At 48.5% G+C, this 25,541-nt stretch overlaps 1 protein-coding gene across 1 annotated transcript in view; it reads right to left on the bottom strand.

The window, feature by feature from the left end:
• Positions 1-3,747, bottom strand: part of RNF217 (ring finger protein 217) — a 99,574-nt gene extending 95,827 nt beyond the window's left edge. The window contains exon 1 of the mRNA XM_073676012.1: positions 2,954-3,747. Within this exon, the coding sequence (XP_073532113.1) occupies positions 2,954-3,430 (477 nt within the window). The 5' untranslated portion in view covers positions 3,431-3,747. The remainder of the gene's footprint in view (positions 1-2,953) is intronic.
• Positions 3,748-25,541: the final 21,794 nt, after the last annotated feature.

The following is a 25,541-nucleotide window of genomic DNA, read 5'->3' as shown; positions in this document are numbered from 1 at the left end:
TCAATATGAAATCCTTCAGTGATGAGTTATAAACCATATCTACCAATCAGATGACAGGGAGTCGCGTGTCCCCTTTTTTATCACACAGCAATAACCTCATTTTTCCTTTATATAACTATATTAAGGATAGTTCTGTGATATTAGTATTTTTGCATAATGTAACTTGCCTCGAAAGGTGTCAAGATCCCCCACTTTACAGTAAGTACAGGGCCGATAATGATACAGGCAAGCAAAACATCAATCACATATGTAATCAGAAAGGTTTCCAATTACTTACAAGCCCCCCATTCATTTCTAAAACATAAAAACTACTGAGCTGTCCAATTATTGGGGATTGCATGTAAATAAGGCTGATATATTGGGACTACCTGTGTACAGCCCCCCCAATGTCAGTCTATAGTGTATGGGTGCCCAAGACAGATTGTAAGGGGAGTTAAAGAGGTTCTCCAGATTTATCACGAAAGAACTTGAGTGTCCGATTTTGGACTTCTGATCCTTTTCTCTATAAGACAACACAGGAATGTTCTGAGAGAGTGCTCCTGTGTCCGGGAGACGGCAGAGATAGCCACCAAGCCAGGAACCAATGCTCCTGTGTACGGGAGATTGGCAGAGATAGCCACCCAGCCAGGAACCAATGCTCCTGTGTACGGGAGATTGGCAGAGATAGCCACCCAGCCAGGAACCAATGCTCCTGTGTACGGGAGATTGGCAGAGATAGCCACCCAGCCAGGAACCAGTGCTCCTGTGTACGGGAGATTGGCAGAGATAGCCACCCAGCCAGGAACCAGTGCTCCTGTGTACGGGAGATTGGCAGAGATAGCCACCCAGCCAGGAACCAGTGCTCCTGTGTACGGGAGATTGGCAGAGATAGCCACCCAGCCAGGAACCAGTGCTCCTGTGTACGGGAGATTGGCAGAGATAGCCACCCAGCCAGGAACCAGTGCTCCTGTGTACGGGAGATTGGCAGAGATAGCCACCCAGCCAGGAACCAGTGCTCCTGTGTACGGGAGATTGGCAGAGATAGCCACCCAGCCAGGAACCAGTGCTCCTGTGTACAGGAGATGGTAGAGATAGACACCCAGCCAAACCCTCCTGGACAGGCATGACTGGGGGGCTTAGCAGTGCTGAATGTGTGATCTGAATATTTACTTCCTTGACAGTTGGCAAACATCTTATCACAGCAGTATGGCTGCCTGTCACACACTGAGGAGGAAACCAACTAATGCCAACATCCTTTCTTTGCTATCTTCTATGCTGTGCTGTGCTTCAGACCAGTTGTTTTCTTAGAAGGAAGATAAACAGTCAGCCACACAGGAAATGACCCACTCACAAAAGACCCGGTGTGGAGGTAGGTTACCCACATTATCTAAGTCTGCAGACAAAAGCATTTCACTACAGGATTACCAGCAGTTTTTTGACATTTCAGACCATCCCTTAAAAATTAAGGCAAAAAAACAAACACACACAACCCTGTAGTTGACCTCTGAATTGTGGCGCTTCAACAAGTTTCCTGTTACCACAAATACCCTCAAAGGGTTAAGCATATTACATTAAAGGGGTAATATTGCACAGCGCTACATACAAGTAACTTAGCAATTTACCTGTTATTAAAAATATTTTTTGTTCTCAAGAACAGAGGGATTTTTAATGTTTACTGCCCATTGCCTAGGTTACCGTATCGGCCAATCTCCTAGGCAAGGAGAGCAGCGCTTACAAGCTCTATTCTATGGAATATGGAAGCACTGCTCTGGAGCTAGCAGCCACACAGAGCGGACCACAAATCCGTCTGAGGGAAAAGGAGGTTGAGCAAAGATTAAACATTCATCCTTGAGACTCAATATGCCAATGTAGTGAATAGACAAGACGGGGCACTGCCGAGCACTGTTTAGGTGTAAACTCTCCCCCCTCCTTTCCTGATGAACTGCAGAGCACTTTTCTAATCTGAACAGAGCCTTACTGCCTCCTTATCTGTCTGTTATACAGGGTCCAGGAGACAAAGCATAAAACGACAGTGCCATCATGCTATACAGTGATCATAAAGGCACCAATATGTACACAGGACAGTCTTGAGAAGGCTGGTTACATGCAGGCACTATAGGTAGGTCACTTGTGCCCTCCTACCAGGCAGGTAGCACTGCCCTCAGCCAACACCAGAAGAACTATCAGCTGAGTTTTTGGAAAGTTTATACTTTGTTGTCCCCTAAATGACATTGAGTGTTCATTGTACCCATATACCTGGCCTTGATGGTCTCCCGCCACGGTGACTTGACTGGAGTATCAACATGGCGGAGACAGATAGCTGCCAGACGCTGGAATGACATCACAATGTTTCACTTTCCACCATGGTGACATAATAATAATGTGGCAGACTGTACAGCGCGGATCCTTGTACCCCCACCAATCACCCGCCAGCAGCCCGCGGACCGTACAGCGCGGATCCTTGTACCCCCACCAATCACCCGCCAGCAGCCCGCGGACCATACAGCGCAGATCCTTGTACCCCCACCAATCACCCGCCAGCAGCCCGCGGACCGTACAGCGCGGATCCTTGTACCCCCACCAATCACCCGCCAGCAGCCCGCGGACCGTACAGCGCGGATCCTTGTACCCCCACCAATCACCCGCCAGCAGCCCGCGGACCGTACAGAGCAGACCATACTGTCGCGCAGACCATACTGTCGCACAGATCCTTGTACCCCTACCAATCAGCCGCCAGCAGCCCGCGGACCGTACAGCGCGGATCCTTGTACCCCCACCAATCACCCGCCAGCAGCCCGCGGACCGTACAGAGCAGACCATACTGTCGCGCAGACCATACTGTCGCACAGATCCTTGTACCCCTACCAATCAGCCGCCAGCAGCCCGCGGACTGTACAGTGCAGGTCATACTGTAGCGCAGATCCTTGTACCCCCACCAATCGCCCGGCAGCTCCGGGCCCCGCAGCCTCCTTACCTGCGAGCTCAGGTAGCGCTTCAGGCACTCCTCACACACCCCTTTCTTGCAGCAGGGCAGAGGCTTTATGGACTTGTCCTCCAGACACACCCGGCAGCTCATCAGCAGCTTGTGGCCGCCATCGGCGAGGCTACTGATCAGGAAGGGGGCCAGCTCGAGCTCCAGGCTGGCCGGGCTCAGGGGCAGCTCCCCGGTGGCCCGCACAGAGCTCCTGGGGGTGCTGTCCGCCAGGGGGCGCTGCAGCTCGTGCTCCGCGGGGGGCTCCGGGGACAGCTCTCCGGAGAGATCGCTCTCTACGCAGTACACGGTGCACAGGACGCCGCATCTCTTCCGGGGCTTGTGGCGCACAGAGCTGCTGCCCGTCCCCGGGGCAGGCGCCCCCTTCTCGTCCTCCTCATCGTCGTCCTCCTCCTGGTCAGTGCTGGCGGAGTGCTGCATGTCCTGGGTGTGCGGCACCTCCTCATGCTGATCCCCCATTCCCGGTGCCAGGCCGCCCGCACAGCGCCGTCTACTGCTCTTGTTCTTCCGGGTCCGTGCAGGGGCCTCTCACCTCCCACTGTTGTCAGGGGCGCCACACCGGGCCGACACTGCTACTCGGCGTCTGTGTCCGGCGGGGGGCAGTAGCCCCATGCACAGTGCCGAGGGTCTCACCGCAGGGTCTTCCCTGTACAGTCCACAGTACAGACCGCAGCACAGCCCCGGGAGTGCATAGCCGAGCACAGCACCCAGCGCGGGGGGCGGGGCCAGCCTGCATCTTCCTGCTCTGCACAGCTGTTACCGTACTCCTGCTAGTAGGCTACAACGTCAGTCTGTTAGCTGAGCGGGATTACCGTATATATCCTAGTGCTGCCTACGGCTAGTGGTGCCACCGTATCCCTTCTAGTATACAGCGGCAGCTACCTGACTTCGTGCATTAATCACCATATTTATTCCAGTACTATAGCTAGTACGATTACCGTATTCCTTCTAGTAAAGTTCAATGTTGGTCAGCTAGTTGAGCAGTATTAGCTTATAGTAAAGCTGAGCACTTATCACCGTATTTCTCCTAGTATTGCGGGTGACTAGTGTTATTACCGTGCAGAGACAGCAGAACGTCTAGCCGAGCAGTATTACCGTATAATAAAGTAACGCCCTTATGTACCCTAGTGCCTAGAGTTATTGGTGTAGTCAGGGTTGCCAAAACTCCAGGACTATCCGTAACAATAGTGCACTTTATTGCCCTGTTCTTAAAAAAAAATATAAGGCATTCTTGATTTTTTTGAACATGAAAAAAAGTTTTACAGATAATTTTGGCTGTAATTATAATTTTACAGTTTACAATGAATGCAGATTATGTCTCATATCAGAATTATGGGCTGTATACATTGATCACTTAGAATCATAATGATTTATTATACCCAGGGGTGGATTAAGAGTAGCAAGGGCCCCGGGCAGTTTAGAAGGCGCGGACCCCCCCCCACACACCTGATGTATCACATGTCACATGATCCCCTGTGATAGATCATGTGATAGTTCACGTGAAATTAATTTGGCACAATATTAATATATTATAATATTTTTTTTTAGGCTGTGTGCCCACGATGTGATTTTTAAGCATTTACGCAGCGGCAATTCCGCTGCAGAAACGCTTGAAAAACGCTTGGTCGAAGGCCTGCCATGTTCCCCAATGATAATCCGCATGTGCTCTGCACATGCTGCGGAAATTTCCGCTGCGGATTATCATTGTGGAAAAATCCGCAGCATTACCAATTATTTTGCGGAAGTGCTGCATTTTCGCCGCCATTGACTTGCATTGGAACGCATGTAATCTGCATCACTGCATCTGTACATGCGCATGCCATGCGGTTCAGTGTGCGGATGGTACCCGGGTCTGGAGGACAGGAGACTCTCCTCCGGACCCGGGTACCATAGAACCTGTGAAAAAAAGAATAAAATAAAAAATAAATATCATACTTACCTTCTGATGCGTCCTGGCTTCCCGGCAGCTCTCGATGGTCTGAAAAGGACCTGCCGTGACATCATTTAGTCATGTGACGGGTCACGCGACCGCTGACGTCAGCAGGTCATCAGAAGGTAAGTATATATTTATTTTTTACCATTCTTTTATGGTCACACTATATAAATCCATGCCGGTTGCATGGCTTTATATAGTGTGACCAAGTTGTCAAGCACTTTCCAAGTGATGCTAAAATCGCATAGAAAGCGCTTGTCAACCCGCATGCGGAAATGCAAGTGAAGAACGCTTCACATCAGTAAGTCCCTGGCAGGAAAACGCATGTACAATCCGCATATTTTTTTTCTGCCAGGGAGATGCAGAAATGCTAAAAAAAAAATCCGGAGCATTTCTGCATCATGGGCACATAGCCTTACATTAATTGTATGACTTAACCCTTTCGCAACCTTGGGTTTTGTCGTTTTTGCTTTTTCGTTTTTTGCTCCCCTTGTTCCCAGAGCCATAGCGTTTTTATTTTTTGGTCAATATGGCCGTGTGAGGGCTTATTTTTTGCGGGACGAGTTGTACTTTTCAACGCCATTACTAGTTTTACCATATCGTGTACGGGAAAACGGAAAAAAATATCCAAGTGCGGTAAAATTGCAAAAAAAAGTGCAATACCGCAGTTGTTTTTTATATATTTTTTTTACCACGTTCACTGAATGCTAAAACTGACCTGCCATTATTATTCTCCAGGTCATTAGTTCGTAGACACCAAACATGTATAGGTTCTTTTATATTTAAGTGGTGAAAAAAATTTCCCAAATTTGGTAAAAAAAAAAAAAAAAAAGCGCCATTTTCCAAGACCTGTAGCGTCTCCATTTTTCGTGATCTGGGGCTGGGTGAGGGCTTATTTTTTGCATGCCGGGCTGACGTTTTTTATTGATTACATTTTGGGGTAGATCCGATGTTTTGATCGCCCGTTATTGCATTTTATTGCAATTTTGCGGCAACCAAAAAACGTAATTCTGGCGTTTAGAATTTTTTTCTCGTTACACCGTTTACCGATCGGATTAATTTTTTTTTTATATTGATAGATGGGGCGATTCTGAACGCGGCGATACCAAATATTTCTATGTAGGTTTTTTTTTTAATATTTTATTTTGAATGGGGTGAAAGGGGGGTAATTTAAACTTTTATATTTTTTTAATTTTTTTATATTTTTAAAAACTTTTTTTTTTCACTTATTGCATGCTTCAATGGTCTCCATAGGAGACTAGAAGCAGCAGTTGTCTGATCGGCTCTGCTACATACAGGGGACCAGCAGATCCCCTGCATGCAGCAGAAATGGTCCTGTGCTATGAGCGCCGACCACTAGGTGGCGCTCATAGCGACCAGATCATGACAACCACAGGCGTCTGCTGCAGACCCTGGGTTGTCATGCCCACCCATCGGTGACTCGCGATCACGTGACGGGGTCGACGATGGGCGGGGCTTATGACGGGCAACCCGGAAGAGCGCATTAAATGCCGCTGTCGGAGATTGACAGCGGCATTTAACATGTTAACAGCCGCGGGTGGATCGCGATTCCACCCGCGGCTGTTGCGGGCACATGTCAGCTGTAAGAATCAGCTGACATGTGCTCGGTTCAGTGAGGGCTCAGCGCAGCAGCCCTCACTGAACGGGGGGTAAGTAAATGTGCGTACTAAGACATCATCGGTTGTAAAGGGCTTAATATTGAGCACACGTAGCCATCTATACACAGCGGGAGGCCACATGTAGCCATCTATACACAGCGGGAGGCCGCACGTAGCCATCTATACACAGCGGGAGGCCGCATGTAGCAAACTATACACAGCAGGAGGCCGCATGGTGCCATCTATACACAGCGGGAGGCCGCACGGTGCCATCTATACACAGCAGGAGGCCGCACGTAGCCATCTATACACAGCAGGAGGCCGCACGGCGCCATCTATACACAGCAGGAGGCCGCACGTAGCCATCTATACACAGCGGGAGGCCGCACGGCGCCATCTATACACAGCGGGAGGCCGAACGGCACCATCTATACACAGCAGGAGGCCGCACATAGTCTTCTATACACAGCGGGAGGCCGCACGTAGCCATCTGTACACAGCGGGAGGCCGCACGTAGCCATCTGTACACAGCGGGAGGCCGCACGTAGCCATCTGTACACAGCGGGAGGCCTCACGTAGCCATCTATACACAGCGGGAGGCCACACGGTTCCCCCCAGATACAGCGGGAGGCCGCACGGCGCCATCTATACACAGCGGGAGGCCGCACGTAGCCATCTATACACAGCGGGAGGCCGCACGTAGCCATCTATACACAGCGGGAGACCGCACGGCGCCCCCCCCAGAGACAGTGGGAGGCCGCACGCAGTCACGCACACACACAAACATAGACATATACATACACGCATAAACACATTTGAAACACAAAAATACATATAAACAGACATCACACAATGATATCTGCCTACACACACACACACCATCCCCCGGCTCGGCTCCAGTCATCCAGCTTCTCTCTGGTGCAGCTGTGCAGGCCGAGCGGCCACTGCGTGACGTCACACTAGCAGACACGGCTGAAGAAGTAGCAGCGGCCGTGCACCGCTGCTGGGGGAGCGGTCCGGGGGCCCCCCCGCCACTGTCTGCCAGTATGTGCCGCGGCGCCGCACATATTATAATGAGGGCAATCTGGCCATGGACCCCCCGGAGCCACGGGCCGTAGCCCAGATTGCCCTCATTATAATCCGCCTATGATTATGGTTTTCCACTGTGTCCGTAAGAAATATTGTCTGTCTGTGATGTTTTGATAAGCCGTCCAGAAAAAATAAAAAGTTGAGTTGGCAACCCTAGGCATATTCCTTCTCGTAGTCTTCACCAACCAGCAGAACGTCTTAGCTAGCCCAGCAGTATTACCATATTGTCTGGTTAGCACTAATCACCGGATTTATCCCGTATTTCTACTGTATTACCATTATTACGTGAACTGAATAACTGAATCCAATGTCAATATTTCAGTATGATGCCACCAGTGTCTAACTACACAGTTGCAAATTGTCTCTTCAGAGAGGAAGAGGACCAGAACTCTAGTGCCACCTACAGGAAGTAGAAATCCTAAAAGTCAGTATTGACCCTTTAAGGAGCCTTATCACATGACTTAAGATATAAGCCAGAAACTCAATTTGCAGACACTGTGTTTTGGGCTCCTGCCCCTCATCAGTGCAAAGTGTGAGTTCTGGTTTGGCTGGGTGAGAGGCGGCAGACAGGTATCTAGGGGTAATATTTCTACTTGCGGAGAGTGACATGTTAAGCATGTTGAGTTTCTGGTTCTGGTTTATATTCTAAGTCATGTGAAAAGGCTAGTTAAAGGGTCACTATTGACTTTTAGGATTGCTACTTCCAATAGGTGGCAATAGAGTTCTGGTCCTCTTCCTCTCTGAAGAGACAATTTGCATATTTCCCAGAGGAGCATTGCGACTTTAAAAGTCTCCTCACCTTGACAAGCTTAACATGTCGCTCTCCGCAAGGAGAAATATTTCCCAGAGGAGCATTGCAGCTTTAAAAGTCTCCTCACCGTGACATGCTTAACATGTCACTCTCTGCATGTTACTTCTTACATAACTGCACAGTATAATGTCCCAATTGTCCACCCCCCACACAATATAATGACCCTATGTTTCCCTCACACACGCACAAACACAGTATGATGACCCAGTCACCCTCCTTTCACCTTATGGTATGATCACGCTTAAGTGGCCCCTTTCCCCCAGTATGGGACACCTCCACTCCACTGGCAAATATATACAGTAACTACTTACCTAGTCCTTCTTAACTACTTACCTAATCCAGTTTCCACGATAAGCAGAGCCGATTTCCACTCTGTGCTGTGTGTGTTGTCAGTGCAGCAGGCATGATGCCATCACACCTCGTATGCCGAGCCTCAGAAGTCATAGGTTTGTGGGGACGCTCTCCCACTCCACTTTTATATTGAACTGTATCTGTGTCCTAATAACACACATAAAATGCAAAGCAGTACATTCCGCTGACTTCCCAGGAGATCAGGACAGCCCCCAAAGCTTGAAGTGTCCTTCTGGATCCAGAACTTTTGGGAGGCATCTACTCTTTTTGTGCCCCTTAATATCCGCCCTGCACACAAAATGGCCTCCACATTGTCTTCTCCTGCAAAATATTGCTTCCAAACCTTTCCCTCTTATGTACAATGACTGCAACACTGTCATACCTTATGTAGTATGAATGCCACACTGCCCCCCTTATGAATTATACACTTCCTCCACTTTTTATGAACTATAACAGTCACATGCACCTCTCTTATGAACTATGGTCTCCACACTGTCACTCTGTCATATTTCACACATTGAAGCTATGGACTGGTCCACCCGTTCCCCAGACCTGAATCCGATTGAGCACATCTGGGACATCATGCCCAGGCATTGTAGGGAGGTCATACAGGCACGTGGAGGCCACACACAATACTGAGCCTCATTTTGACTTGTTTTAAGGACATTACATCAAAGTTGGATCAACCTGTAGTGTGTTTTTCCACTTTAATTTTGGGGGCGACTCCAAATCCAGGCCTCCATTGGTTAATAAATTTGATTTCCATTGATGATTTTTGTGTGATTTTTGTTGTCCGCACATTCAACTTTGTACAGAACAAAGTATTCAATGAGAATATTTTATTCATTCAGATCTAGGATGTGTTATTTGAGTATTCCCTTTATTTTTTGAGCAGTGTAGTATAAAGTGTATGTGTGTATATATAGGGTATACAGTGTATATACTTTTTGTGTTTGTATATATACAGTTTATAGTGTGTATGTGTGTTTGTGTGTTAATAGTAAGTAATAATAGTAAGTAATGCTGCAAGAGGGAGTTCTGCATGATGGCCTGAGATTGAGAGGAGCTGAGCAGTGAGCACAGTGAGTAAGAAAGCATGTGAGTTACCAGCATGACAGGAAACTCGCTCCCTCCTTATGCCACCTCCTGTTTTGGCCAGACCGATGGATAAACATTTCCAAGATGATAGTGGCGTAGATGTTCTCCACAGGCTCCCAAGATCTCTCCTCAGGACCAAAGCCTTTCCAATTGACCAAATAAAAGGTTTTCCCCTGAACTTTCTAAGAATCCAGATTGTTCTTAACTTCAAACACATTTGAAAGACTCTCTGGAAGAGAAACAAAGGCGGGAGTATGAGATTTAGAGTAGCGATTCAGGACCACCAGTTTCAGGAGCGAGACTTGGAACAAATTTGGAATCCGTAAATTCTTCGGGAGCTTAAGACAGTAAGTCACTATATTAATTTGTCTGAGTTTTTTGAATGGCCCAAGGTACTAGGGGACGAACTTGTAGAATGATACTCTCAGGCAAATGTTCCAGGAAGATAACCAGACTTTAGCTCCAGGTTGGTAATGAGATGGCAAAGTTCTCTTCTTGTCTGCATGAGACTTCATAAGAGACACGGCCATAAGGAGAAAGGCCTGAGTTTCCTGCCAGATCTGGAAGAACTTGCCATATGAGGAATCCACTGCTAGTACCCCAGAGGAAGCAGACATAAGAGAGGGCACTTCAGAATGCTGAGAGTTTACAACAAAAATGGAGATGTTCCAGAAGACTCCCCAACGTGGTTGTTGTAGGAAAACTCCACCCAGGGAAGTAACTGCACCCAATCATCCTCACCGGATGATTAAAGTGGTGTAGTTCTCAATAACCTGGTTGACCCATTCCAATTTTCCATTGGTCTGAGGATGTGACGCAGAGGAGAAATCCAACTGAACATTCAACAGCCTGCAAAGAGCTCTCCAATATTTAATTGTAAACTGAAACTTCTTTATCAGCGACAATGTGGAGAGGAAGACCATGGAGATGAAACACATGCAGAAAGAACTGCGTGGCGAGCTTGAGAGTAGAGGGAAGGCCAACAAGAAGAATGAAATGAGCCATCTTGGCGAACCAGTCCACCATGACCCAGATAGTGTTGTAACCTTTAGAGAGGGGCAGGTCCGTGATGAAATCTATGTCTATGTGTTGCCAAGGAGCGTAAGGAGCTGGCAGAGGCTGAAAGGGATCAGCAGGCTTGTTCCTGGTAGACTTATGTTTGGCGCATAGTGGACAGGTGGTTACAAAGTCCCAAACATCCTTAGCCAGTGAAGGCCACCAGAAGCGGTGAGCAATCAACTCAGTGGACTTACGTTTGCCCACATGGCCTGCCAGCTTGCATTCGTCCCCCTAGGACAGAATTCTCCTCCTCCTATCAGTAGGAACAAAGGTCTTACCTGGAGGGATGTCTTTTAACTGAACAGGAGCTGCTTCAACAATCCTAGCTGGTTTAATGATGTAACACTATTGCTGGCACCCCTGCATGGTTCCTCTTCCCCCTCCATGCAGGGACGTCGGCATACTCACTGCCTCGGCCGCACGGCATGGTCCTCGGCATGCTCCCTGCTTCCTTCCTATCCTGGGTCCCAGCAGCTTGCCTAGTGCGTGCGCCCTCCCTTGCTCTTAAAGGGGCAGCACACGCACATAGTAAAATGCCCCCAGCCAATGGCTGGAAGGCATTTAGTAACAAAGTACACCTGCAAGATGGCTCCCAGCCAATAGCTGGGAGGTATCTTTTATATAATAGGGAGGTGCCAAGCAACACGGTGAATCATTAAGTAGTGTGGTGGCCTACTAATGCGTTGTGAGGTCTCCTGGTCCTGGTGTGGCCAGAGTCCTAAACACAAAGTTCCTGGTCCTGGTGTGGCCAGAGTCCTGAACCCAAAGTCCCTGGTCCTGGTGTGACCAGAGTCCTGAACCCGAAGTCCCTGGTCCTGGTGTGGCCAGAGTCCTGAATCCAAAGTCCCTGGTCCTGGTGTGGCCAGAGTCCTGAACCCGAAGTCCCTGGTCCTTGTGCAGCCAGTCCTGAACCAGAAGTCCCTGGTGTTAGAACCTTGCTGTTAGGTTTTTTTTCCTTTGCTGGTCACATGACCTTGTTGGCCTATTTAATCCTGCTCCGCCCTTCTGGCTTTGCTGGACTTCATTGTATATCTACTTTCTAGCTAGCCTGTGCTCTGTATCTAACTCTGTTAGTTTGCTTGGTCTACGGACCTCTATGTTCTATCTATTTTGTTTGTTCGTCTGTCTGCTACTATTTCTGTTAGGAGGTGTCCCATATTCCTCCCAGTCCTTAGTACTTGTAGGGATTCCCTCCCCACATCTATAGGTCTCCGTACAGACTAGATTAGGACTTTAGCAGGTCTGATCGCAGGATCAGGTTCCCTGTTACATCGTAGGGATTCAGCTGAGTCCTATAGTAGGGACAGATCTCCTCTCTTTCCTTAGCTTTGGTAGCAGAACATAACACCTGGTCCTTGTGCAGCCAGTCGTGAACCAGAAGTTACTGGTCCTTGCGCGGCCAGTCCTGAACCCAAAGTCCCTGGTCCTGGTGTGGCCAGAGTCCTGATCCCAAAGTCCCTGGTCCTGGTGTGCCCAGATTCCTGAACCCGAAATACCTGGTCCTTGTGCAGCAAGTCCTGAACCAGAAGTCCCTGGTTCTAATGAGGCCAATGCCTGAACCTCGTCCCCCGGTCCATGTGCGGCCGCCTGCAGCCAAGACCGACTCCATCATCATAAGCTCCAGTGAACACTTGGTAGCCGACTAGCTACGCTCCTCCTATGTAAGTCCAGGCCCGTGGCACAGTGGGTCCACAAAACTATGTGTGCGGCCTGCGTGTGTAACAGATGTGCTGTGCCTCCTCTTCAGAATTGAAAAAAGAACTTCGGCACTCCATACATGAAAATATAAGAAATATTGTATCTAGACTAATGTCACTTTGAAAAATGAAGGTTTTTTGCGCATAATTTGGCCAATTTATGTGTGCCCATCAACCACGACAACGTCACCTTCGTATGATGGGAAACTACGCTACGCTACCACTGGATATGCCACTCTTGGGCTTACAGCCTTGTCGTGGTTGATGGGCACACATAAATTGGCCAAATTATGCGCAAAAAACCTTCATTTTTCAAAGTGACATTAGTCTAGATACAATATTTCTTATATTTTCATGTATGGAGTGCCGAAGTTCTTTTTGCAATTGAGATTACTCTTTTCTTCAGAGCACCCGAATAGACCAGTGAGCGACCCCTCTCTTTTTTCTATTAATCATTTTTGGGATCCCGCTCCTGGAGTATTGCAGCAGGTACGTGTTCACACTATTAGAAGTTTGACAGCCTTTTTTCTGACCATGTGTCCCTCCCATTCAGTCACAGGTGGTTTTAACTAGCTCTACCAGCCCATACATTGTAGGTTAAAAGCCCAAGCAAAGACATATTGTCCATACAGGCTTACAGCCCAAGAGTGGCATATCCAGTGGTAGCGTAGCGTAGTTTCCCATCATACGAAGGTGACCTTGTCGTGGTTGATGGGCACACATAAATTGGCCAAATTATGCGCAAAAAACCTTCATTTTTCAAAGTGACATTAGTCTAGATACAATATTTCTTATATTTTCATGTATGGAGTGCCGAAGTTCTTTTTGCAATTGAGATTACTCTTTTCTTCAGAGCACCCGAATAGACCAGTGAGCGACCCCTCTCTTTTTTCTATTAATCATTTTTGGGATCCCGCTCCTGGAGTATTGCAGCAGGTACGTGTTCACACTATTAGAAGTTTGACAGCCTTTTTTCTGACCATGTGTCCCTCCCATTCAGTCACAGGTGGTTTTAACTAGCTCTACCAGCCCATACATTGTAGGTTAAAAGCCCAAGCAAAGACATATTGTCCATACAGGCTTACAGCCCAAGAGTGGCATATCCAGTGGTAGCGTAGCGTAGTTTCCCATCATACGAAGGTGACCTTGTCATGGTTGATGGGCACACATAAATTGGCCAAATTATGCGCAAAAAACCTTCATTTTTCAAAGTGACATTAGTCTAGATACAATATTTCTTATATTTTCATGTATGGAGTGCCGAAGTTCTTTTTGCAATTGAGATTACTCTTTTCTTCAGAGCACCCGAATAGACCAGTGAGCGACCCCTCTCTTTTTTCTATTAATCATTTTTGGGATCCCGCTCCTGGAGTATTGCAGCAGGTACGTGTTCACACTATTAGAAGTTTGACAGCCTTTTTTCTGACCATGTGTCCCTCCCATTCAGTCACAGGTGGTTTTAACTAGCTCTACCAGCCCATACATTGTAGGTTAAAAGCCCAAGCAAAGACATATTGTCCATACAGGCTTACAGCCCAAGAGTGGCATATCCAGTGGTAGCTTAGCGTAGTTTCCCATCATACGAAGGTGACCTTGTCGTGGTTGATGGGCACACATAAATTGGCCAAATTATGCGCAAAAAACCTTCATTTTTCAAAGTGACATTAGTCTAGATACAATATTTCTTATATTTTCATGTATGGAGTGCCGAAGTTCTTTTTGCAATTGAGATTACTCTTTTCTTCAGAGCACCCGAATAGACCAGTGAGCGACCCCTCTCTTTTTTCTATTAATCATTTTTGGGATCCCGCTCCTGGAGTATTGCAGCAGGTACGTGTTCACACTATTAGAAGTTTGACAGCCTTTTTTCTGACCATGTGTCCCTCCCATTCAGTCACAGGTGGTTTTAACTAGCTCTACCAGCCCATACATTGTAGGTTAAAAGCCCAAGCAAAGACATATTGTCCATACAGGCTTACAGCCCAAGAGTGGCATATCCAGTGGTAGCTTAGCGTAGTTTCCCATCATACGAAGGTGACCTTGTCATGGTTGATGGGCACACATAAATTGGCCAAATTATGCGCAAAAAACCTTCATTTTTCAAAGTGACATTAGTCTAGATACAATATTTCTTATATTTTCATGTATGGAGTGCCGAAGTTCTTTTTGCAATTGAGATTACTCTTTTCTTCAGAGCACCCGAATAGACCAGTGAGCGACCCCTCTCTTTTTTCTATTAATCATTTTTGGGATCCCGCTCCTGGAGTATTGCAGCAGGTACGTGTTCACACTATTAGAAGTTTGACAGCCTTTTTTCTGACCATGTGTCCCTCCCATTCAGTCACAGGTGGTTTTAACTAGCTCTACCAGCCCATACATTGTAGGTTAAAATCCCAAGCAAAGACATATTGTCCATACAGGCTTACAGCCCAAGAGTGGCATATCCAGTGGTAGCGTAGCGTAGTTTCCCATCATACGAAGGTGACCTTGTCGTGGTTGATGGGCACACATAAATTGGCCAAATTATGCGCAAAAAACCTTCATTTTTCAAAGTGACATTAGTCTAGATACAATATTTCTTATATTTTCATGTATGGAGTGCCGAAGTTCTTTTTGCAATTGAGATTACTCTTTTCTTCAGAGCACCCGAATAGACCAGTGAGCGACCCCTCTCTTTTTTCTATTAATCATTTTTGGGATCCCGCTCCTGGAGTATTGCAGCAGGTACGTGTTCACACTATTAGAAGTTTGACAGCCTTTTTTCTGACCATGTGTCCCTCCCATTCAGTCACAGGTGGTTTTAACTAGCTCTACCAGCCCATACATTGTAGGTTAAAAGCCCAAGCAAAGACATATTGTCCATACAGGCTTACAGCCCAAGAGTGGCATATCCAGTGGTAGCGTAGCGTAGTTTCCTATCATACGAAGGTGACCTTGTCGTGGTTGATGGGCACACATAAATTGGCCAAATTATGCGCAAAAAACCTTCATTTTTTCAAAGTGACATTAGTCTAGATACAATATTTCTTATATTTTCATGTATGGAGTGCCGAAGTTCTTTTTGCAATTGAGATTACTCTTTTCTTCAGAGCACCCGAATAGACCAGTGAGCGACCCCTCTCTTTTTTCTATTCCTCTTCAGAATTGGACATGTGAAAGGTTCGAGACAAGGCATCCACTTTAACATTCTTCTATACAGGACGGTTGTGCAACTTCAAGTCAAAACAAGCGAAGAAGAGTGCCCAACTGGCTTGACGAAGATTTAATTACTGGGTGGTCTGCAGAAAGGTCAAATTCTTATGGTCAGCGTATATTACTACCGGAGAGCTGGCGGCTTCCAGAAGATGTCGCCATTCTTCAAGTGCCACCTTAATGGCCAGTAGTTCACGATCCCCAGTAGTATAGTTTTGCTTGGCTGGTGAGAACAGTTTAGATACACAAGAGACAGACTTCACCAAAGACGTTCTTTGCAGAAGAACTGCCCCACCACTGATAGAGAAGGCATCCACTTCCAGAAGAAACTATTAGGATCGTAATGATGCAGCAACAGAGTATTCAAATGTTGGCTTTCAATGCCTCTTTCAAATTTTGGAAGGTTGACACAGCCGACTCAGGCCAGACTCTGGCATTAGCCCCTATGAAGAAACGGCACAAGCGGGGGCCACGCAGAGTCCCACTGTTGCCGCTTCCGGTGGATCCACACCCCGCCACCCACCTGACGTCACACTACGCCAGACGGAGCAAGTGATAAGGATCTACTCTTTGTACCAACGTGATGTTCCGCACCCCCCTTAAGGAGGCGCAAGGTCAGATTGGTACAGTTTTACACCGTCACCTCCTGTCCACACGGGTACAGAGAGGCACCAGGGAGTGAGAAAAGGTGATCCACGCAGACACTGACGTGGCCCCCACACTCACACCCCTGAAGGCTGAGAGGCTCTTCCACTAATCCAGTGAAGCAGAGCCTTGTTGGCCTGGATAGAGCTGCCACCAGTTCCTATTTGATATAACAGGCTTATATCGGGCAAGAAACCAGCCCGGTAGCGTTCTCGTTGGACCGAACAACAGACGTAAGGTTCGGGGGTCAAGATAAAAGAACAGCCCAAGATTAAATTATATATTTATTTGCCATAAGTGCTCACTAAACAATCTACTATATACATAAGGGTTACATATACAGTGGTCAGAGTTACAAATACAAAAGCATGGTGCAACAAGTAAGCAGAACTTAAAGTCAGTTACCAGTTTAGATGGAAAGCCTGGCTTTTCGGGGAGGGCTGTCACATGGGGGAGGTTGTGGGCCCTGCTTGCATCCCACACTTCTTGATGTCACGAGCTCCCCCAGGAAAAGACAGGTGGGAGGAGACCTGCAGGAGTTTTTAAACTCTCTGGGTTACTCCCCCCTACTCTAACCCAAGTCTCCACCCCTGTTCCCTTTTAGCTAAGAGTCTCCAAACTAAAATGGGTTATACCTCCTTACTGGATGGTCCCAGGGAACCGGTTCTGGTGTCAATGGACTCAGCCTGGCCCCTGCTACGCGTAGAGACCAAACACAGCAGCCCTAGGGGCTTCTGAAAGGCTGTGCTGCATATCTCCCTATCCTTGCTAGCTGGGCGGTGGAGAAAGGGCTGGGGGGATTCTCTCTTCCTTCCAGTTTCCAAAAATCCATCTTGTGCATCACTTGGCTATATCGTTTTCCCATAACTGCTGTTGAATTATGTTTCTTGAACAAAGAGAGCACATGGCTGGGGGATGGGCCGTCCTGTGCCACTTGCAGCTTGTGTGAGGGATCTCACTCCGACTTTTCAGACCCCCTCCCCTCTGCTTGAGCTGCAGTGGTGTCGGATTTACATATGTAGAGCTCTGTAAAACTCCCCCTGTCAGCAGTGCACAGTGATTGACATGGGATTATCTTGCATTTTCTTCACACCTCCCCCCTTTAGAGGGTGCTAGGGGGCAGCACCACTCGGTACTCACCCGCACGCCAATCTGCAACCTCCCCTTGTCAGGATAAGCCATTGGCATTGCCATGCTCGCTGCTCTCTTTGTGGCAAATGACGAAGTGGTACTGCTGGAGCGCGAGCCTCCAGCGTAGCAGCCTCCCATTCGTCCCGGATATGGTGTGTAACCAGCTGAGGGGTTTGTGGTCTGTTTCCACCGTGAATTGGCGTCCGTACAAGTATGGCTGCAGACGCTGCAGGGCCCATACAATTGCCAGACATTCCTTCTCCATCGTGGAATAGGCCACTTCCCTCGACAGGAGCTTCCGGCTCAGGTACAAAATGGGTTGTTCATGGCCCGTAGTGTTCACCTGGCTGAGCACCGCACCGAGGCCAAAGTCACTGGCGTCGGTCTGCACTACAAACGGTTGCGTGAAGTCGGTTGCCTGTAGTACAGGGAAGCTAAAAAGGGCGGTCTTCAGCGTCCGGAAGGTCGTCTCACAGTCGTTTGTCCAATCGACTGCGGAGGGCAGCCTCTTCTTGGTGAGGTCCGTCAGGGGCTTCGCCAGGCTACTATAGTGAGGGACGAACCTCCTATAGTACCCGGCGGTGCCCAGGAAGGAAATCACCTGTTTCTTGGCCCTGGGGGTGGGCCAGGATGCGATGGCATCCACCTTCCCGGGCTCAGGCTTCAGAGCTCCCCCCCTAACCGGTGTCCCTGGTAGTGGACCTCTCTCATACCCAGCTGGCACTTTTCCGGCATAATGGTCAAGCCTGCCCGTTGGATCCGCCCGAGCACCTGCGCCAGATGCTCTAGGTGATCCTCCCAGGTGGGACTGAAGATGGCAATGTCATCCAGGTAAGTGGCCGTGTACCCTTCGAGTCCCTTGAGCAGCGTGTTGACCATCCACTGAAAAGTGGCAGGGGCATTCTTCATGCTGAAGGGCATCACCGTGGACAGTCCGAATGGGGTGATAAAGGCAGAGCGTTCTCGTGCCTCGGGGGTCGGGGAAATCTGTCAATATCCCCGGCTCAGATCCATGATGGTCAGGTACTTAGCCCCAGCCAGCTGATCGAGCAGGTCATCGATGCGTGGCATTGGGTACGCATCGGTGACCGTGACAGCGTTGAGCCCCTGCTAGTCCACGCAGTACCAGGTTGTCTGGTCCTTCTTTGGGATGAGGACCACAGCCGCGGCCCAAGCACTGCTGGAGGGTTGGATGACCCCCAGCTTCAGCATCTCGTCAATCTCCTGGTGCATGTGCTGCTGCACTTCCAGGGAGACCCGATATGCTGAACGCCGGATTGGGGGGGTGATCCCCGCTGTCCATGTGATGGACAGCCGACTCTTTCCTTCCGGACTTGTTGCTGAACAAATCCAGGAAGGGATGCAGGGTTGCCCACTGTTGGGGACGTTGGTCCAGCAACAGCTGGTGGCAAACCTTCACGTCCTCGATGGTCCCACCTGCCCTGGCCTGGACGAGCATGTCCGGGAGGGTCTCCGCCTCTCCCTCCTCTTGCACACAGGAAGGGTGCAGGCTTCCTGTTCATGATGTGCCTTCATCATGTTCATGTGGAAGGTCTTCCGCCTCCCCCGGGCGTGGTCCAGGGTGACCAGGTACTTCACGGCATTGAGCCGCTGGCGCACGAGGTACGGACCTTCCCAGGCCACCTGAAGCTTGTCCTGGGGTACGGGGACTAGTACCCACACCTTTTGACCCACCTGGTAGGTCCTCTCACAAGCATTCTGGTCGTACCATCGCTTCTGGTCGGCCTGGGCTCGCGTCATATTGTCGTGCACCAACTGCGCCAAGGCCTGCATTTTGTCACGGAAGCGCACGACATATTCGATGACCGACACTCCAGGGGTGGCTAAGTCCCCTTTCTAGAACTCCTTCACCAGAGCCAGAGGGCCCCACGCACGCCGGCCGTACAGGAGCTCAAAGGGGGAGAACCCCATTGAGGCCTGTGAAACCTCCTGGTAGGCAAATAGCAGGTGTGGGAGGTACCGCTCCCAGTCACGCCTATGGTAGTCCATCAACATCTTAAGTATCTGCTTCAGCATGCCATTGAACCGTTCGCACAGGCCATTTGTCTGTGGGTGATACGGGCTAGTCACCAGATGTTGCAACTGTATTTGTCTACAGAGGGACTCCATCAGCTGCGACATGAACTGGGTCCCCCGGTCGGTGAGCATTTCCTGGGGAAAACCCACTCGGGAGAAAATCTCCAGTAAGGCGGTGGCCACCTTGTCTGCTTGAGCTGCAGTGGTGTCGGATTTACATATTGTAGAGCTCTGTAAACCCCCCCCTGCCAGCAGTGCACAGTGATTGACATGGGAATACCTTGCATTTTCTTCACAGCCCCCTTCATGGTTAAGGCGGAGAAGAGTGCCATGAGTCCCTTAGCTAAGTTCTCTTGGATGTACTCTGACATGGCCCTAGTCTCTAATAAAGAGAGAGGATACACTCAACCCCGGACTGAAGATCGATGGGACAATCGTAATATTTATGGGGTGGCATAACATCTACCTTCTTCACATAAAAGACATTCGCTAAGGCTCGATAATCGGTAGGCAGAGAAAAAAAATTTGGAGGCACAGAATGTGGAGACTTGGGTAAGACCTTGGCAAAACAGTTGGTAGCACATAACAGTCCAAACTGAAGCACCCGGCCGGTGGACCAGTCAACAACCGGCGCGTGTAAAAGCAACCATGGAAGTCCCAGAAGGACAGGGCTTACAGATTTAGGGAGCAAGTAGAACAAGATCTTTTTGGAATGCAGAACTCAAATCTGCAATGTGAATGGTAGGGTGATACATCTGTTCCGCCAGGAGTTGTCCGCCAATGGAGGCAATAGAGAAGGGATGATCAAGCTGTTGGGTAGGAAGCTGAAGTTGATAAACCAGATCCTGAGGTCTAAATGGGTTGCCGCGAAGAGAGACCTCTCTCCCCAGACCAGGGTTACCTCAGTCAATAGTTTTGGACAGCAATCTTTTTCACCTAGGGCCGACTCTCTGGCCAACTTTAGGTGCTGGAGTTTCCAAGCCTCACTAGGCACTGACGAACAGAATACCTTTTGCCTCCACAGTACATGCACTTATACCTTCCCTGTCGCTCTTGTACAGAGAATTTGGCCCACTAAACCTGCATCGGCTCTATAGCAGGAGGTGTGGCTTGCGACAGCAAGGGGTACTTTAAGGTTGGAGCCAGCTTGGGTGGTCTTCTGATTTACGTGGGTAGTTGAGCAGGTACCAGAACCCGCTCATGGAAACGGAGATCAATCCTAGTAACCAGGAGTATAAGTGCGTCCAGGGAGGATGGTAGATCTCTGCCAGCCGTTAATTCTTAATACGACCGGACAGATCCTGTCAGAAGGTCGCTATCAGGGCTTCTTCATTCCATGCCAGCTCCGCAACCAGGGTGCAGAAACATTAATCATACTGAGCCACAGTGTCCGCACTTTGTCTCATAGTCAAAAGGGATGAGGCAGCTGAGGAGGTGCAGCCTGGTACCTCAAACACCACCTCGAACATCTCCAGGAACTTTCTTAAATCGCGGGTCTCAGGACCTCCACGCTGCCAAATGGTGTTTGCTGAAGACAGGGCCTGTCCAGACAGCAGCGAGACCATAAATGAAATCTTGGTCTGGTCCAAAGGTAAAATATGGGTGTGGAGCATGAAGTGGATTTGGCACTGGTTTAAAAAGCCGCCACTCTCCTTGCGGTCTCCATCATAGCAGGATGGGAGTGGAAGGTGGAGCTTAGCTGCTCCACCTGAAACTGGAGTCTTAGGCAGTTCCCCAGGAGAGGCTGCCAGTTCTGAGGAAGGATGACCTGGCATGGTAGAGGCACAGGACAGAGTAGAAACTGAGGTGGACATATCCTGCCGCAGAGTTGCCACCACATTAATTGCCTGCATTAGCTGGTCTTGACAGGTGCAGGAACCTCCTCATACAAGACTTGAACATGAGACTTGGGGTCTCTGTGACCCGATTTGTCAGCAGGGCCCATCACCTGAACTTACTGTGGTGGCGATGAGTGTGAACCCACTGTGCCACTGGTCAGACTTACCCTGGAGGGGCATGACTAAGTGGCTACCTGGTCTTGACTAGAGGCTCTGATCATGAGGATAGGCTTAGGTCATTTGGGTAGCCACCAGGTGCCACTTCAGGGCAATGACTGGACCTGCAGCAGCTGACCAACGGTTATAGGCAGGGATATGGTACAGAGGGCACAGGCAGAGACGTAGTCAGATAGTCCATGGTTGGGGCGGACTGCACAGGATCAGAATACGAAGCCGGGGTCAGGAGCGGAGAGGTCAGATGAAATGAGGAAACTAGTGTGACATGCAGAAGTAGTGCTGTTTCTTTAAAAGCATTCAGCAACTATTAGCAGTAACACAAGCACATGAGACAGGAAGTGTTGTGCTCCAGAAGCATCCAGCAACTAGAGGGGTTAACACAGTCACAGGAGAAGGGGAGTGTTTTAGCAGAGCCCCAGGGGGATTGTGAGGAAGTTGTTTACTGTCTGGCTGGGGCTGAAGAGAAAGGTGGTGTGTGTGTTCTGCATCTGACAGAAGTGCCCCTGCAAGTGAAAAGGATTCAAGTCAGGAGTGAAGCTACGCACAGGTCAGGTAGAGTTCCTGAACTAGCACGCCCCTTTGAAAAAGCTACAGGCGAAACGGCGGCGTCGGGGTTTAGGACGGCATATCTCCCCTTGCTATTCCCTTGGTGGTCATTATGTAAGTAATCTCTTTTGAGGTGTACACATTACTTCTGTGCTTTTATTTCTATGCATCCACCTGACAGGTCTTGTTGTTAGCACTTGCTAAATGGGATGCATAAGATGTAATTACAATCATTGCACTACCTTTGTTCTTCTGGTACACCTGCAAGTGTATTTTTGTATGCACTAATCTCTTTATGCACTTTTTCACTTTATATATTTATTTATAAACTTAGGGTGTATGTATATATATATGTGTGTATATATATATATATATGTTAATTTACATATTTTGATACTGTTTCAGGCACATTTGCACTTTACTTATCTGCAGGTTGTACTATTTACCGATATTAAATTATCAAATTATTATAGCATTATTAGCCCCCTTTTTATAGGAATTGTGCACAATATTTATTACAGTTGTAATATACCTTTTTGACCCTTTTTGATATAGGGCCCCCCACCACTGTATTTGTTTAGCTAAGGGAATATGTTTGTTATGTATTCTGAGGGCACTTGTTTTTTAATCCTGTTTCTATTTTAAACTGTTGAAATAAATAATAATTAATTTTATGTGTCTTTCTATTTTTCTTCCATTTAAACCAAGGCGCATATGGCCTAGGTTTCTTTGATAGAGTTCCTGAACTAGCAGTGCAGAGTATTGTCAAGCAGAAAGATAAGGACTGTAAGAAATGGTGTCACAGTGATCATCTCCCTCAGAAAACCCTCCCCCCTCCTCCATCTCATTGTGCTGTAAAGAATGCTGTGTTCATTAATGTGCCTTTGCATTAGAACTGTGCTGTCCTATACTACTGGGAAGACTGTGAACTGCTGTGCTGCTAAGGAAACTGTACTGTTTGTCACTGGAGCTTGTTACTCATAAGACTTAACTTGCACTGGCTGTGCGGCTTCTTATTAAATGCTACTGTTCTACCATTTATGAGGACTCTTGTCAAGTGTGTCTGGTCAGCAAGTGAAACAACCTACTTGACTGTGCCTAAGGGTCAATACCCCTGTGTGCCTGAGAGAAGCTGCAGCACATGGTCTATGGTCGCCCTGAGTAACGGTTCCCCCAGGATTCCAAAGAATTCATGTAACCTGTCTTGCCCCTATCTGAACCTAGCGGCGTGCGTGTAACACTAGCCAGGTTGGTAACAAGAGAGAAAACACTTTAATACACCGTGACAGGATACTGTGAGGCAAACTGCACTAGGAATCTAAGTTCAGGCACTGTTTGGAAGGCGGAGGGCCTAATATATAATGTGCTGGGAGGGGGATAGGGCAGGGAAGTTAAACTCTGCAGGACACACAGGAGTTAAATCCCTGCAGAGTCTGACTGTGCCTCCCTTTAGACAGGTGAAGATTAATAGCAAGAGGAGAATACAGCAGTGCTAGGAGTGCTCCAAATGGGAGTTCGGCATGATGGCCTGAGACTGAGAGGAGTGGAGCAGTGAGCGCAGTGAGTCACATTTGGGGACGGCGCTGGTCTCTGCACGCCAGGTACCCTAACATCGCTCTGATAGTGCGCTCTCCTCTGTGTTGCCGACTCGTTTCTACTGATCTGAGCCGGCAACACAGATCACACTCTGATTCTGTGATTGTGCACATCGCACAGTGCACAGAGTGCAGGGACTAGCCCCACTTCTGAAACGAGCGTCACTGATGACACTTCATTTCATGGAGGGGACCTAGGCTATGTTCACTGGGATTCTCAAACGAAGCGTCATCACACAGGAAGTAGGGAATGCAATAAACAATAACTGTTAGTTAGGTAACAGTAGGGAATTTTAAATGCAAACATATTAGACATTAGTTTAGATTATGGCATCAAATAGATAGGGATTTATATTAACCCCTTCATCGGTCTTGTCCTTGCCTTTGATGCTGGCTCCAGTGCTGAGCCTGCATCTTTCCCTGCACGTGACAGCTTATCTGATCAGCTGTCATGTGCATCTAACAGCCGCGGGTGGATACACAATCCACCTGCGGCTGTTAAGTTAAATGCCGCTGTCAGTCTCTGCCATTTAAAACGAGCTGGCCAGAAGCGCGTCACAAGACCCGCCCATCGGTGCCCCATCATGGGATCGCCGAAGGATTGTCATGACAGCCGCAGGTCTGAAGAAGACCCCCATGCCTGTAATTATAAATCTCCTATGAACGCCAGGCCATGGCCAGCGTTCACAGATCATGACTTATGCTGCACATAGCAGGGTTGAAGCCCTGCTATGTGTATCACAGGTGATCGGATAATCGCAGCTTCAAGTCTCCTAAGGTCTCCTTCAGAACCTCCAGACTAGGATTCAGTGGCCCGGAGTCAGGAGAAGGACCCACCTCTTCATCTCTCCCTGCAGGATGACTCCGGTGTTTGTTCTGTTAGAGCAGGAGAGGAGGCTGATCACAGCATGGCCACTGCTCTCCCTGCCTCCCCTGCTCTGTATTGTACTGATCCGCTCTCCCCCTCCTGCCTTCAGCCCTGCAATTAGCAAGAAAGCTCTGCAGTCGGGCCCTGGGAGATTGGAGGCTGCACCAGAGAGAAATGCATCATGTGCAATCATCTGCAGAGAGGGTAAGTCCATATGTGTGAATGTGTGTGTGCGTGCGTATATACTGTATATATGTGTGTGCATATATCCAGTGGTGTACTGCCAATGGTGGCAGGCTATGCTACTGCTATGGGACCTGTGAGCCTCTGCAGATGCTCCCTCCTCCAACATCATTGCTCGCGCTGGGGGCCCAGTGCGAGCAATGATGATGGAGGAGGAAACATCCACCACGATCATTCTTCCTTGATGTATGATGTCATAACAGGGCGCTCGCTGCTCTGAGATGTCCGGTGAGTATTGTATTTATTTTTTTTAAATCAGTGACCAGTGGTCCTAATACAGTATGGGGAGTGCATTATTTTGTATGGAGGACCATGGGGGGTGCATTATACTATATGGAGGACTATGGGGAGTGCATTATACTATATGGAGGACTATAGGGAGTGTATTATATTGTATGAAGGACCATGGGGGTGCATTATACTGTATGGAGGACCAAGGGGGTGCATTATACTGTATGGAGGACCATGGGGGGTGCATTATACTGTATGGAGGACCATGGGGGTGCATTATACTGTATGGAGGACCATGGGGGGTGCATTATGCTGTATGGAGGGCCATGGGGGTGCATTAGGCTGTATGGAGGGCCATGGGGGTGCATTATGCTGTATGGAGGACGAGGGGTTGCATTATAATGTATGGA

The sequence above is a fragment of the Phyllobates terribilis genome, unplaced genomic scaffold (assembly GCF_046119375.1).
Source record: "Phyllobates terribilis strain yellow unplaced genomic scaffold, ASM4611937v1 Scaffold_3__8_contigs__length_932513732, whole genome shotgun sequence".
In the NCBI taxonomy this organism is placed as follows: Eukaryota; Metazoa; Chordata; class Amphibia; order Anura; family Dendrobatidae; genus Phyllobates; species Phyllobates terribilis.
Note: the sequence above shows the minus strand (reverse complement) of the source record. Positions and strands in the feature narration are given on the sequence as shown.